This window comes from Montipora foliosa, chromosome 14 (assembly GCF_036669935.1).
Source record: "Montipora foliosa isolate CH-2021 chromosome 14, ASM3666993v2, whole genome shotgun sequence".
Lineage (NCBI taxonomy): Eukaryota > Metazoa > Cnidaria > Anthozoa > Scleractinia > Acroporidae > Montipora > Montipora foliosa.
In genome coordinates this window covers 19188877-19203876 of record NC_090882.1, presented here as the reverse complement: position 1 = coordinate 19203876, position 15000 = coordinate 19188877, and the positions used below count along the sequence as shown (strand labels likewise).

Below are 15000 nucleotides of genomic sequence, written 5' to 3'. Positions count from 1 at the left end.
AATGAAGGGCTAAGTAGGCAAGTCTAGAATGCTTTTACAGGGACAATTTTGAACAATGCTTTATAGAATTATAGAATCGGGAGAAATTCGAGTAAGGTTCTCTGGAAGCCGGAAACATTTGTCGCCAATAAAGGCAATATGAAGGGAATAACCGCATAATAGCTGCTACTTGAACGCTCTCGAAACAGCAGTTTTTGTTTGTTTTTTCTGAACAATGCATCGAGGCTTTATTTGTTTCTTTTCGTAAACACCCGAAGAGATTTTTGTCAACAAGATGCTACCCTGTGTTAGCATCAAAATTCTTCGTATTCCTGAGAAATTCCCGTATTGCTTCCATTTTGTCGGCTTCGCCTTTAAGCACTTTTAATTTCCTCGCGAAAACCCCTTTGTTAGCGAAAGTTAAGAACATATGTAACTTTTTTCAGCTTGGAATATACTCTTGATCTCACAGCAAGTGAACAATTTTGACGATTGACGTGGAATTTTGAAGATCTTTCCACTTACAGTTTCAATTCCAGGCGGGTATTCTTGCTGTTTTAATTGATATAGCACCATGATTTTATTCTCTTAATTTTTGTGATGGCATATTTCTTTGATGCTAAGTTCCTTTTGTTCATTACGGCACTTATCGGAACACCTGCTTCGACCGGAGATTTCTTTTGTTTAAGAATTCGGGTCCATGTTCTCATGAAAAGGGCTTTTTTCCCACCCCAGGGGAACATATTATGTGATATGATAAGGGCGGAAGGAGGAATTGAGTTTTTTCCTCATTTTTTCCACGTGTTTCAGTTTTTAAACCGTACGTTGTAGGTACACCTCCAGGAGTCTAAAGTGTAGGTACTTGAATGCACTTTGAACTGAGTGACGACAAATTGTCGCCGAAACCTGTCGAATCAACTGGATACCGGTAATCGCTAATGGAATGCTACGCATAATTCAAGACCGTTTGCAAATTATTCGAACAACCGGGTCAAAACCAATTAAATCAACAAGAGTTGCACTATGTTCGTTAAATTAAGCAGCGAGATTTACGACGGCCTAACTTAAGAGCCGCGAAGAAAATTAACCTAACAAGGTCTCCTGCTTTACAGTTGTATTTTTCGTCAAGTTAATTTGGGGGGCCGAGTTATTTGCTTTGTCTTTCTATGATGTTAAAGTAGGGTGGCATTAACTTAATCTTCACCTTTGGTTAGATGGTATTAATGAATCGAAAATTCAGAGTGGAAAACTCTTCTTTTAAACCTTAATAAGCATGCTTTGCAGTGATTTTATGTATTGGCAAGCTCATTTATTGGTGGGCTGCGTTTAAGTTCCATTTTCAATTCTAAACTCGTTATTTAATGTATCTGTACGTTGAAATGTAAACACAAATTGAAGCCCATTTTGTCAACGTTGTTATCAGTGAATCTTTCTCGCGTGAAACCATAAGTGAGATTTTGTGTCCTTTGTTTTTTTCCCTCAATTGAATGTCACCACGAAGTATTTCCTCTCTTATTTGATACAGCGTATCACGATTCATTTTCATGGTCTTCGGACGGTAACCGAGCGCCATTTGACTTCACTATTGGTTGGAAAGTCGATTCCATGGGGATTTATTTCCTCTCTCGATTATCCTAAGTAGCTAAGTAAACCAGTTCAGCTAAACTATTAACAACGTGCTTGTAAGTTTCATAACATCTCTCGCGGTGCAAATTAGTTCAACTCAACAATAGCACATGTAGTGGAAAAATGATACTTAACCAAAAATAATCCGCAAGACACGGTGAATATTTACAGAGGTCCATTTGAATACGGGTGTTCAGATTCATTTTTCTCGTAAAGCTGATTCTCGTCAGCACATGCTCTAAAATCATCGGTTTAGATGCAACCCCCTCTGGATCAACTTTTTTTCTTCTGTAGTATAGTTTTTTTGGAAGAATTAAGCTGAGAAGAAATTTACGGTCGTTCAGTTTTCTATGAAAAAATAAATAAATAAAGATTTCCCTGGGGCGATAGAGACAGGAGTCGTTCGAATGCCAAATAAGTTTTGTCTGCGGGCTAAAGAATGATTGAGTAGAGACGCTCGGATAACCTCTTTCTTTTCCAAAACGTAGCTTTGAAAAAGGTAGGGAAAAGAAAAAAAGTTCAGTATTTTCCAGTACAATTTGCCTAGAATTTTCTTAACCGTTCAACTACAGTTTTCGACCTGTTTTATTGAACTTGAGAGATTTATCGCCTCTTTGACAACACTCTTCACATTTCGAAATCATTGACAAAGTTGTACTTTTACCTTTATTGGAAACATCTTAACGAAAACAAATTTATTCAAAATGCAAATGTTAATTTTCCTCAACCGGAAATTTCAATACTTTCAAAATATTACGTAAAAGCTGTTTGTAGACATTCGATATGGCAAAACGTGAGATACCAGTTAAGTATTTTGAGGTCTAAATTATAAAATGGTGAAACTATTGCACTAGATTTTTAATCTGGGAAAGAGCCATTGTCTTTGGATAGCTGAATGGGGATAGCTATAACCATAAAGATGAACTAGCCGTGTTTTATAACACTCTAATTTCTTTGAGTTACAGATAGGAACGAATTACCGTTTTGTCGAATACAAGTATTGCGAATCGAATTTTGGAAAACGTATTCACGGATGTTTTTCAAGGCAGCGTTAGCCTAAAGCTAAGACTGAATTTTTGCTTGTCGAAAATGCTGGCAACTCGCGACGAATTTTACACCACTCGTTAAATGCCAACGACTGAATCGAAGCTGTGTTCGTTGCGCTGAGCAAAAAAAAAAAGTGTCGTCGGGAATGAGAGTATTAAGTCGTGGTTTGTCATTTAAACTTTATCAATTCGTGTTAGCGATCACACCATGAAACAGATTCAGTTTATGGATGATGCTTGTTTTGAACACAAGGGGAGGGACAGACAGTATAAACAACGTACGTACGTTGATCCCGCGGGGTTCCTCCCTAAGCGAGACAGAAAAAAACAAACTTTCATACCTATCAGAGACTTCTGGATTCCTGGAAGACGTAGCTCTGTCTAATTAGTTGAGGGAACGCCCGCTGGTTCGTACTGGATTTTGCACCGTTTAAAGAAAACTTTTCACTTGACCCTTCTTTGGCTTTCCACGCCCCTCCGCCTTTTACCCGCTTGTCATTCAAACGTGGACGGATATGCCCGTAGCTGGGTAGTGTAATACTTCAAACTGGTTGGTCTAGTCATTTTGACACAGCGGACTAACCTCGAAGGTTAAAGAGCTTCTATGTAAAATCAACAACAATACATGCTTCCATTAGCCTTTCTCTTGCGACAATACAATTCTCGATGTTCAGGTCGGCACCTACGAGACTAAATCACTTGGCGTCTCCTAGTTTTTTTTTTAAACGTTTGCGCGTATTGATTTAAACTGTCAAATGATTCTCAGTTTTGTCTAGGGGACATGAATTGAAAATTGGTCATCAACGTGACGTGGCTTGTGACTCTGTTTGCTGTTTGAATCATAAGGGTTGTCATTGATGACACTGGGTTTAAATTCCATTGCAAACAAGAAAGGAAGCCGCACACTTATTTTAATTCAATTCTCTGGCTAGACAGCAGCCTGGATATTGACAGCAACAACATTTGAGATTTCAGACAAGTTTTGTTTTTTTCCTTTTTGAGACTAGCAGTGAAAATAATGTCCCAAAACAATGGATGATAGAAGAAGCGAAATCAACGTAAAAGCATGAGTTGCTAGATTGAGTCTGTTGCGTGCGGTCTTCAAGGCCTGGAATTCTTCATTTCACTCATGTGAACAAAGGCCATGGTTTTTAAAAACAGAGAGACAAGAAAACATTACTCCATTCAGTTCCGCAACCTAGTTTCCAGGGTCTCTCTTCTCTGCCTCCCAATGGAGGCAGAGAAGAGAGACCTTGGGAACGAGGTTGTCAGTTCCGAAGAATTTTCTGGGACACAAAATTAGCGGCCATTCACTTTTTACAAGTTTCAAATTAAGATTGTATGACCGCGCACAAGTGTTTTACTGATTTGGAAGACTACAAAATCCAATCAAACTAAAAGTTGGTCGTTGATGGGAGGGAGAAAACGGGAGAGCCCAAATTTGAGGTTTTGACGACAACGTAAGCATTTTATTTTTACGATACTTCGCCCATATTGTAGGACGTGAACGTGAGACTGAATAATTGCGAAAGACTTATGATAGAGCGAAGTTATATTTTGAGGTGACGTTTTCGTCGAACGTTGTCGTCGTAGATTTTGAAGTCCCTAATAACGTGGGACGTTAAAGAATCCACATCGACTGATCGCGAAGTGTGGGGGATTGAATGCGGTGACGTAGCTGGCGTTGTAATGGGTGCATTGTCAATTGGCGGCTTCTGCACTTGTATCCAGGGGTCAATTTAATAAAACTTTTACACGTGTGATTTACAAGTGTAGCTATTGTTCTCACTCTAAAACAATGGCTACACTTGGAAATTACACGTGCAAAAGTTTTATTAAATTGACCCCAGGATTGACCCTAATTATACACTCGCCCAATTTTGACATTAAGCACGAAGTGCTCCTTTACGTCTACTGCATTTGCTACCTATTTCGAACAACAAGGTAATTGTAAAGGATGACGTTACTTGTAGCCTGAGGAGCAGCTTTTGGGGGCCTTTCTGACTTTCATTGTCCACTGTATTCCGAGACACGAGCAAGGGGTTGTACGTTGAATCTTATGAGGTGTCAATCTCAACCTCAACTTCGTTCCCAGGGCTTGTCCTCCTCTCGGCGGTAAAAAGCCCTGGAGACGAGGTTGTCTCAACCTGGCTTATGAAATTCAAATAAACTAAACTAAGTAAGAACCACAAATGGAAAGGAATTAACGAAATGCGAGCCCAGAACAAATTGGCAGAAAGCAATTAAGGTGTGATTAGGCTCAGCTTCCCCGTTAAAACAATTTCACGTGGATTAAACCATCAAAATTCCGTTTGTTAAGGGGGCTCTGTCACAAGTTTTTTTTTTCGAAAATAAGTCAATTCCGGGTGATTCGAGGGGTGGGGAAGGACAACATAAATAAACTGCCACATACTTGTCATATTATAAAGGCTGAAATAACCACGAAGTGATTTTAACAACGCGAATTTATATTTTGAGATGACGTTCTCATTGCCGTTGCCGTTGCTTAAGCTCCTTATTTATTAGGGAGCTTAAGCACGCGCGTTTTTGAGACACGAACGGCAAAGGAAGTGAGCTGTTTTCTCTTTCAACTTGTCTTCATACAATCACATTTATATTGCTAAGTATCTTTTCCTCATTAGAGATGATTAGTATAAAAATCTGGGAGACACCACTGTCCTGGCAAGCGAAATATTCACTTCCGGTTGCCGTCCGCGTCTCAAAAACGCGCGTGCTTAAGCTCCCTATTTATTATTTATACGCTACGCAAACAGGACCTTTTTTGAGACGACAACACTAGTTTACTATTTCTGTAACAGGAAAATTTGGTTTTATCAAACGTGTTGCAAACAGAAATTTGTTTACTATTTTCTGTAGGAATCCAGACTTTAAGAAAAAATCGAGACCATGCAAGAAAAGTGCTAAACCTGTTAAAAAATTTTGGCACTCTTGTTATGGGAAAAGTACCAATTATTTTTCATCAATGCGATTTTATGAAGTGGGCGTGTGAGACAACTCCCACCTTGTTTACGACAGGGCCAGACTAGAACTAGTGCAAATTTTACGGCCACCTCTTAAGAAAACCGGAAGAGGAAAGACATATTTGTATCATTAATTAAAGAATCCAATACCGGTCTTAATGCAAAACGTGAGCAGTGAAGGTTTGATGAGAATTATTTTAATTTATGACATTTTGGAGTTTATGCATCGTTTTCTCTTGCGTGGCCCACCGCCGTATTAATTGACTGAAACAAAAATAAATAATTCTATAGAAAGGAAATTCATTTCCCCGGTGATAATTGCTTTAGTTGCCACCGTTTATTGTCAAGGTCAGAGGTGTGGCCTTCGCGACATTGTGTCGGAAAGGTGTTTTGAATCGGAAAGTCCAGATAAAACTCAACAACTCGACCACAAAGGAAGAAGGTCAATTAAGTTGTGATTAGGCTCAGCTTCCCCTTGACAACAACTTCACGCGGATTAAACCATCAAAATTCCATTTTTAAGGGGGCTCTGTCACAAGTTTTTTTTTTTTTCGAAAATAAGTTTCCAGCTGATTGAGGGGTGGGGAAGGACATGATAAATAAACAAATTTTGAACACGAAATCTCTGCAAACATTTCCCATGAACGCGCAATACAAAAGAAAAACGTTTGGGCTTTGAAGTATTATATTCACTTTAGCTGACGATTGATACGTTGCCTCTTCGCCTTTTCTACCATCGTCAGTGGAGGAAATTTCATTCTCCATGTTAACAGCCCTTGTGCGCGAAATTCTCACGCACTCAAGACGGCAGCTTGACACAAAATTAGCAGGATCTCAGTGACATTATGTCAGGAGATCCATAGCTGAATTTATCAATTGATTACTTGCCCAACTATATTACAGTGGAACCATGAACCCACCCAAAGTACACAAATGGCCATAAATCGCCGACCTGGACTCCTTACAGTAGCAAACAACTACACAACTAAAGCGAGGTAGGCAAGTTTATTTTTATTTAGTACTGATCAGTAAAACGGTTTTTCCCATAAAAACCCTGAAATTTCGACAGTTGCGAAACATCAATACTTTTCCATCGTGCTTGGGCTACCTGAGGGCAAATAACATGTGCTATATATGACGCAACCTAAGTGAAAATAAACAGGAAGTTAGCATCGTTTTCTCATAATAATTTTAGTGTACACAATATTATTGGAATATTCGATGTTAATTGATGTGCTGGGCTTATCCTCGGTAACATAATTTTGCCACCAAATCAGCAACTTTTTTATTCTGTCCCTAAAGGGATTGAAATGCGCAGAATCAACAGATATGACCAACTTCGATTTCGCGCACTCGTAGTAAATAATCGGGAGGACCAGGACGAGACTATTTCAGCGCTGGTTCTCAGGTCACCATAATGAAAGCTATTTTCTTTTCCGCGACTACCGTTTTCTTGCCTTTTCCACTAACTCAAATATTTCAAAACCAGAATTGACAGACAGTACCGAGTTTTCCAAGAGTGACGAGAGATAATACTTAACACCACTTCTGTGACCGTTTCTTCGAACTTGTCCGCCGAGCGGGTTGTTTTTCAGAAGTTTTATTGCCCTCTCTAGATTTGGCTATGGGTGCGAGTTTTCAAATGAACTTCGCGATCTTAACAATAACTTGTTCCAGTTTAAGATTGTTAACTATGTTAAGTTTGCATTTACAACTAAAAAGAGCTACACAACCCCGCAAATTGCAAATGTTCATCTTTGCGGGTTGTGTTTACATGTTTACCTATTCTTGTTAATGAAGCCGTCTTGTTATTAATCTCTTAACTCTGGGTGTGTGGAAAACGAAGACCCTACGGCAACACCTGAAATGACTCACCGGCCATCGGAAACAACAACAATTGTGTTTTGCCATTTACTGTCAGCTGTTACCTATCTGAGTAGTGCTGGGGAGTATCGTTTTCGGGGTCTTCCATCTTCGTTTTCCAGTCACCCATATACTCTAGCTCTAACTGAAACTCTCAGTATAATGACTCTTCGCTGCCAATTTGAGAGAATACTAACGGGTTATTCTGTAAAGCTGTACTGGCAAGGATTACTCAAAAAGGAGAAAACTCAATGTCACGTCAGTCATAAAGTTTAACGCCCGAACGTCTTTCGTTGAAGATGCAGAGGAAATTGTAACACTCTACAAGTTTCTGGGCTTGCGAGTTTTGTGTTAGGTATAAGCGAATGAACTGTTTTCGGCCCTTCTCTTCACCCACGCCAAATTCGACTCCTCCGCCAGTTTCGATTTAATTATTCATGATCGGCCAAAAAGACAGAACATGTCAATTAACGTGTCTGGGAAATAGTGATTAAACAATTAACTGTCAGAGACGCTTTTTAGCGATCTCTAAAACAAGAGAATAAGTTCGTCGAACTTTGTTTATTATTTAGTTTGTTTAATTAGTTTTCCTCGAGTGCACGAAAGGCCGAAATTTAGAACCAGGCATCCTTGTGTCTTCGAAATCATAACTTTGTGTAGCAAAATCGTTTGAACGTTCAGAAGGTTCGTAAATTTGAAATGCGCCTATCCAACAAGGTGTCTGTCTTCCCAAACAGGTGTAGTTCGAAATTAATAGCCGGGATGTTTTCAAAATAACTGAGTTGGGCTGCAGGAAACCTACGTATGTCTAATTCAGTATTCCCTTGGAGACTTGCGGATTTACAGCCGGGAACGAAACGCTATTTTTTCAGTAATAAAGTATTTGTTCATTCTTGGGTTGCCTGTTTTTCTCCTCTCTGTTAGCTGCTTTTAGTCTCGTCCCCACCCCACCCCACCTGTGGTCAACATTAGGGAGCTGAAGCAATGAGAACGTCACAAATTTACATATTTAGCGGGCAAAAACAATAGCTTTGCACGCCCTGCACGTGCGTTTTTCACTTTTGGCCATTTCTTTGCCGTCGTCAGAAAAACAACAACGTGAAATAGCCAAATTTGAGGTTTTACGACGAACGTCAGCACTTATAAGGATAAATTTTCATTTTCTCCCCTAAATTAAGCGCCCCGTTCCGACCAGTGTCACTTTTTGAGGAACCGCCACATACTTGTCATATTAAAAAGGTTGAAATAGTCACGAAGTGATTACAACAACTCGAATTTATGTTTTCAGATGACGTTCTCGTTGCGGTCACCGTGGTCGTTGTTTAAGCTCCCTATTTATTATTTATACGCTACGCAAACAGGACCTCATAAGCTGTGGTTATTTTTCGAGACAACACTAGTTTACTATTTTCTGTAGCAATCCAGACATAGAGGAAAAAATCGAGACCATGCAAGAAAATGACACTTGGAAAAGTGCTAAACCTGTTAATTTTTTTCGGCACCCTTGTTATTGGAAAAGTACCATTTATTTTTCATAAATGCGATTTTATGAATTGGGCGTGTGAGACAACTCCCTCCTTGTTTACGACGAGACCAGACTAGAACTATTGGAAATTTTACGGCCACCTCTTAAGAGAATCATAAGAGGAAAGACATGTTTGTATCATAAATTTAAGAGTTCAATACCAGTCTGAATGCAAAACGTGAGCAGTGAAGGTTTGATGAGAATCATTTTAATTTATGACATTTTGGAGTTTATGCATCGTTTTCTCTTGCGTGACCAACCGCCGTATTAATTTACTGAAACAAAAATAAAAATTTCTATGGAAAGGAAATTCATTTCCCCGATGATAATTGCTTTAGTTGCCACCGTTTATTGTCAAGGTCAGAGGTGTGGCCTTCGCGACATTGTGTCGGAAAGATGTTTTGAATCGGAAAGTCCAGAGGGGACTTTCATTTAGCACACTGTTGGCGACGGAAAGTCTAAGAAAACAATTATAACATTAAGAGCAATTTTGGAAGGTTTTTTAATATATTTCGATAAACATTTAAGTTTGTCTGACTAATTAAACAAAAGGTGTTTTTGATAGAGAACAAATTCCATCCATTTTGAGCTTAATCATTACATTCTTTTTGGAAAATTTGTCTCGCGCATGCTCACTGCAAGAATAGGTACCACGTGATCTTATCTGAGCTTACGGGCACGTGAGGGGCGCAGGTCATACAATAGTCCTTATCGGAGTTATCAGCGGTTTTGCCACAAGAACGAGGCTAAGGGGTCATTTGTATTGAACTGACCCTCAAGCCTCTTTTGCATGTAGTTTTAAACAAAAGAAAATCTGTTTGCTGGCTCAACTCCAATAAGGACCATTCGATGCGATTACTTATGTTGACATGCAGCTCGTGATATCATGTCAGCACGTGTTGTAATGTACTTAAGTTATCTGTTTACACGTGCATCTTCAACTTTTTACGTAGAAACGGTCAAAGACGGCACTGGATCTGGGCACGACAAAGTTTTGATTTCCAGTATTGGGTATAATTACTTGATCGAAAACGAGAAATAATATGGAAATGACAATATTACTAGGCAAAGTTATGACGGTATTTTTATCGCCTTGTTTTCTTGTGAATCCTCAATGCTATCCAACGTCGCTGACTGCCGACGCAGAGTTATAACGAAATTCAATTACTTGTAGCCAATCAGGAAGGGTGTTCCTGTTGAATTACACGATTTCAATTGAGATTGGACTTTAAACTCGACGTACGACCCAATATCAAAGAAAAAATAATTACCATGCACTCAAGTTTCAGTATTGTATTGACCAGTTCACTTGATCTCCTTTCAGGCGATCAACCAAACTATATGTAAGGGGGAAACATTGTACCACCGAAAATGGTTCCTCGGCTGTATTGATGATGCTCAGAATAAGTCAGCTGATTGCACGCTTGAATAATCTTACATAAAGTTGGAAGAACAGTTCTTACCACTCTGATTTTCCGAAGAGTTAAACAACGTTAAGTCAATATCTGGCTCGTATTTCATTTATTCTTTGTAGTGCCGCCCTTAAAGCTGGAATTGGGATAAATAGATTGAGGTAACATAAACATGAATGCTTGTTTATTGCCGGAACTGCATGGGGTGAAAGTCAGCATTGTTTCCACATTGTATAGTGAGCCTAAACAGTTGCATTTTACTAGATTTAGCTATTTGAGATTAATTTATAATGTCTTTGTCTTTAAAAATGCTTTTGACTTGTCACTAAGAGTTTAGTGATTCCGTCCATATGGTCATGTCTGAGATGCTGCAGTTAAAAAAAAAAACTACATTTTGAGACATTTTCTTGTTTCGTATCCGGCGATAAAAAAAATCCATAAACGATTTCTAGTCCGATTTCTTTGTGAGTAACGAAAACCTTTTTGGCGGAAAATGTTCTCATTTATAAATGGGGTAAAATAAAAGTGAAACATTCCTGGGGTGCATTGGTCTCCTACCAATGTGGCACGGGTTCGATTCCCAGACTCGGCGTCATATGTAGGTTGAGTTTGTGTGTTTTCTACTCTGCACCGAGAGATTGGTTCTCTACCGAGAGAGTTTTCTCCGTATTATCCGGTTTTCCCCTCTCCTCAAAAACCAATATTTGACTTAATTTGCGTTCTTTGTTGATTTCAGTTTACAGTGTCCCCAATTACTAAGTAATGCTCCAGCGCTAGAACGACTTGACACTCAAACATAAGTTGCTTTCCTTTCTCATTAAAGCCTGATGCGTGATCCAAGGCCCGTGGCCCGCATTTGATCTCAAAAAGATCCCTTTGGCTGTTTGTTCAGTCTCCACGCATGGATGTGTTTCCTAACTGCTTAAAATGACAAGACAAACAAACAATAGCAAAAAGGTTAGTCGTGACGCGGCATTTGCTTTGTCAGCGCAGCAATTCTTGGTGAACAAAATATAACAGGGACACTATTCGGGCTTTTAGTAAATATTGTCACATTTTTGTGCACTAAATATAGATACTACCCGAATTCACGCAAATGAACGCTGGAAGATAATACCATGCCAGTGTGTCCTCGTGTGCAATTTATACTGAAACACAAACAATTTCTTCGCTCTGTAGATGAGGGAATGACATAGAACACGAATGTAAAGTTTAACCGCTCCTTTTCTTGCGCAATAAAAACTCACTTACGTCTGATAGTGATGCAAGGGTGGAGATTAATACAACATTGTCTACGTTTTTGTTGAAAGAGTTTACGACGCCGGGAGATGCTTGAAGCTTTGTCCGGAGTAGATTTTTGATATTTATAACCCATTTCGGCATATTTTGAAAGGGCTCAAAACTAATTTCTACCAATAGTTGTGTTAAAGACAAAAAAAAAAAATGCGAAAACTGAATGTTTCCCAAGGCCAAAGCTAAACTGACTGCTGCTTCATATTGTGGTCACTTGACGGTTGAAGAATGTGTAATATCGAATGATTATTTTGTTTTCTTGTGGTCCAAACTTGGACCTTACATCCCAGTCGTTCTCGTAATTTGGCGAAACTCTGCAGTTGCAAGGTTGCTTTGTCACTTCAGTAACTCTCTTGTTACGCTTTCCGGCTCTAATTTTACTCAAACTTTTACCGTGACTCTAAAAAGACGTAATTTAATATTGGAACATACTTAATTGAAGTCTTTTTACAATATTGTTAGTAGGGGTGGATATAATCAACTAGTGGTATTTAGTTGCTATCATCTGCTCGCTTTTCCAAGATTACTGCATCTGAGCATTCTCGACAACATGTCAGAGAACAACAACAAAGACAATCCAGAAATCAAAATAACATCTAATGAAATCCCTTATCCTCCTTTTAAAGGGAGAAGAAACTCGGAGGCGAGAGGAAGTCGATTGGTGCACAAAAACGGGAAACACCACGTTCGTTCCTCAAATATTCCTCAGAGAAGGGAGCGCTTCTTAGCCGATTTCTTTACCTCGTTCATCGACGCAAAATGGCGGTGGGTGGTCGTTTTGTATTCGGCAGGTTTTCTTTTCAGCTGGTGCTTGTTCGGCACTGTCTACTTCATAATATTTGAGTTACGGCAAAAATATGATAATGGAGTTCTTTGCGTGGAAAAAGTCGATAGTTGGACATCAGCGTTCTTGTTCTCAGTTGAGTCACAAACAACCATTGGATATGGTGGAAGACAGGTAAGACCTTAAGTCTTTTTGTTTTTGTTTTTTTTTTCACTTCTTGTAGCCATTTCCTGATGAAGTGATTTTCACTGGTGACAAAAGGTGTTTCTCTCCACACATCATGCCTTAAAACGTGGCAGTGCGCATTAGTTCATAATCGTTTCGGTCATGAACAGTACTTTAGGAGACTAAGTTAATGTTGGTTTTGCAACTTCAGCTTTCCTTTTCTCGTCAGTCATCGAGAACTATCAGTTTAAAGTTCTTTTTCCATTGTCCGAGGAATTGCCTTGTCCTCTTACACGGTGCATAAAATCACACCAGATATCACGAAGCGGAGATAAAATAAGGAAAAATGGAAGTTAGTGTGTGCGACTGTTCTTCAAGTCTGTCGAATGATTCAGAGCGCAATTTAGTTTTAATTTGTAACGTCGGAGGATAAGGCCGTGCAAAACTCATCATAATCACTGTATCCTTTATTTATACAAGACAAGGTTAAAAACAAAAGACTTCTGAGGCAACCTACAACCGAATACTTTGGAAAACAAATGATTGACACAAGTTTGTAGTAAATAGTTATATGGGGACAAACATCAAGATTTCATCATGAAAGGAAAACTTGCAATATCGTCTCAGTCGGTATTTGATTTCTGAAGATTACTTTGAATTCAAGTGCAGTTCGCAATATATATATATAGAAGGTTGAGGCTAATGAAACCAACACATGATTCACTGTTACTCCGCGTTTCGTGCTTACGCACTCACCTTTCTACGATTTAGCTCTACACTTATGTGTATTGAGCACTATTTTAACAGTGTTGGCAGCCTTATTACTATTATATATATATCTTCTTGGCTCAAAGCAGAAAGGTTGGGATCTCTAGTCATTCCTTGAAAAGTGGTGGTTTTTCTTTCAACCAATGAACATACAATTTTGTGTGTTTTTCTCGTGGAATTCTATCCAAAAAGAGAAAAGCTTCATACGAAGTCGATATACATGTTTCCAAAAACATCCGATATTCTGATGGAAAGCCGTGAGGTTTATGTTTGCCCTGTAGCATGGAAAGAAAATCAAAGAACGGCTTGGGCCCTTTGTTAAAGGCCCGCTTTAAATCGACAGGTATTACGAGCCGTGGAACAATTTTCATAGGTGAAAATACAGCCAAAGCTGAAAATCATTCAATCAGATAAGCAGTGCGAATTTCCACAACAAAAACAAACGGTCGAAAAGCCCGTAGATTGAAGTTGGGCCTTTAATTAGGACATATAAGATTTTGCATCTTGCATAATAACCGTTATCTTGGAGGCCAAAGGCAAGAGGGCCAAAGGCAGATGGTTATATAAGCCAAGCATCTGTCAACTTGACATTTACCGAGCGAAAGAGAAATAATGACTTGTTGCGTTTAATACAGAAATACTGCTACAAATTGCATATCTTACTTCGCACTGGAGAAACACCGAATAAAAACTGAAAACATTCTGCTTCCTGAGCTTCGGATAATGGTGATATTCCATGGCTTTTAAGCCAAAAATTCTGAAATTGCGCAATAAAAAAAAGTAATTTAAGTCGGAGCGGCTGTTTGTTAACGTGAGAAAGTGTCGAGAATAGCAGTATTTTACGTAGCGATGACGTTGACATGTGTCTGCAACTTTTCTGCATCGATTAAACAATTTTATTACATGGACAAGAGTGTTTTACCGGGAACTAAAACACTCGAAGAATCAATACAACCACTACATCCGGGAACCGAGTGGCGCATTTTTCGTGCGTAACACGAGTGGTCATATTGAGCCACGACGTCACGATTTGAATCTCTACCATGTATATTTATTGTCCATATAATGTAAAGAAAACTACACATTAGCTCGAAGATCTGAATTTTTTGTTCTAGTGGCAAAAACAATATCTCACTCGTTCGCCCACTCAATCATAAAATTAACATCTTGCCACCGTGTAACATCCTTTATATATCCAGCTATAAACGTGCTTAATAGGCCATTTCCGAGATCATGCCTGTCTCCTCTTCAAATCGAGTCTAAGTGCGAAGTTTTTGTTATGAAAATTAGTTTTCATTCATATGTAAAGTAGAACTAATTACCATCACAAAAACTTCGCACTTAGACTCGCTTTGAAGAGAAGGCAGACATTAACTCGGAAATGGCCTATTAAGAGGAAAACCGCAACATTATATTTGAGAGTCGCTTGTATATTTTAGGTTCAAAGCTGTTCGCACAAGTGAAAATACTGATTACGCAATAAAGTGATCATTTGAAGCAATTTTTCCAGGCCCTGGTGTAAATATATTGGGCATCCTAACAGTATATTCGGGATGAA

At 38.9% G+C, this 15000-nt stretch overlaps 2 protein-coding genes across 2 annotated transcripts in view; one reads left to right on the top strand and one right to left on the bottom strand.

Moving 5' to 3' along the window:
• LOC137984786 (transcription factor Sp9-like) overlaps positions 1-3104 on the bottom strand; it is a 10001-nt gene extending 6897 nt beyond the window's left edge. The window contains exon 1 of the mRNA XM_068832068.1: positions 2993-3104. The gene's annotated coding sequence lies outside the window, so the exon portion shown is untranslated. The remainder of the gene's footprint in view (positions 1-2992) is intronic.
• Positions 3105-12184: 9080 nt separating this feature from the next.
• Positions 12185-15000, top strand: part of LOC137985549 (inward rectifier potassium channel 2-like) — a 6499-nt gene continuing 3683 nt past the window's right edge. Inside the window, exon 1 of the mRNA XM_068833166.1 lies at positions 12185-12683. Coding sequence (XP_068689267.1) covers positions 12276-12683 — 408 coding nt within the window. The 5' untranslated portion in view covers positions 12185-12275. The remainder of the gene's footprint in view (positions 12684-15000) is intronic.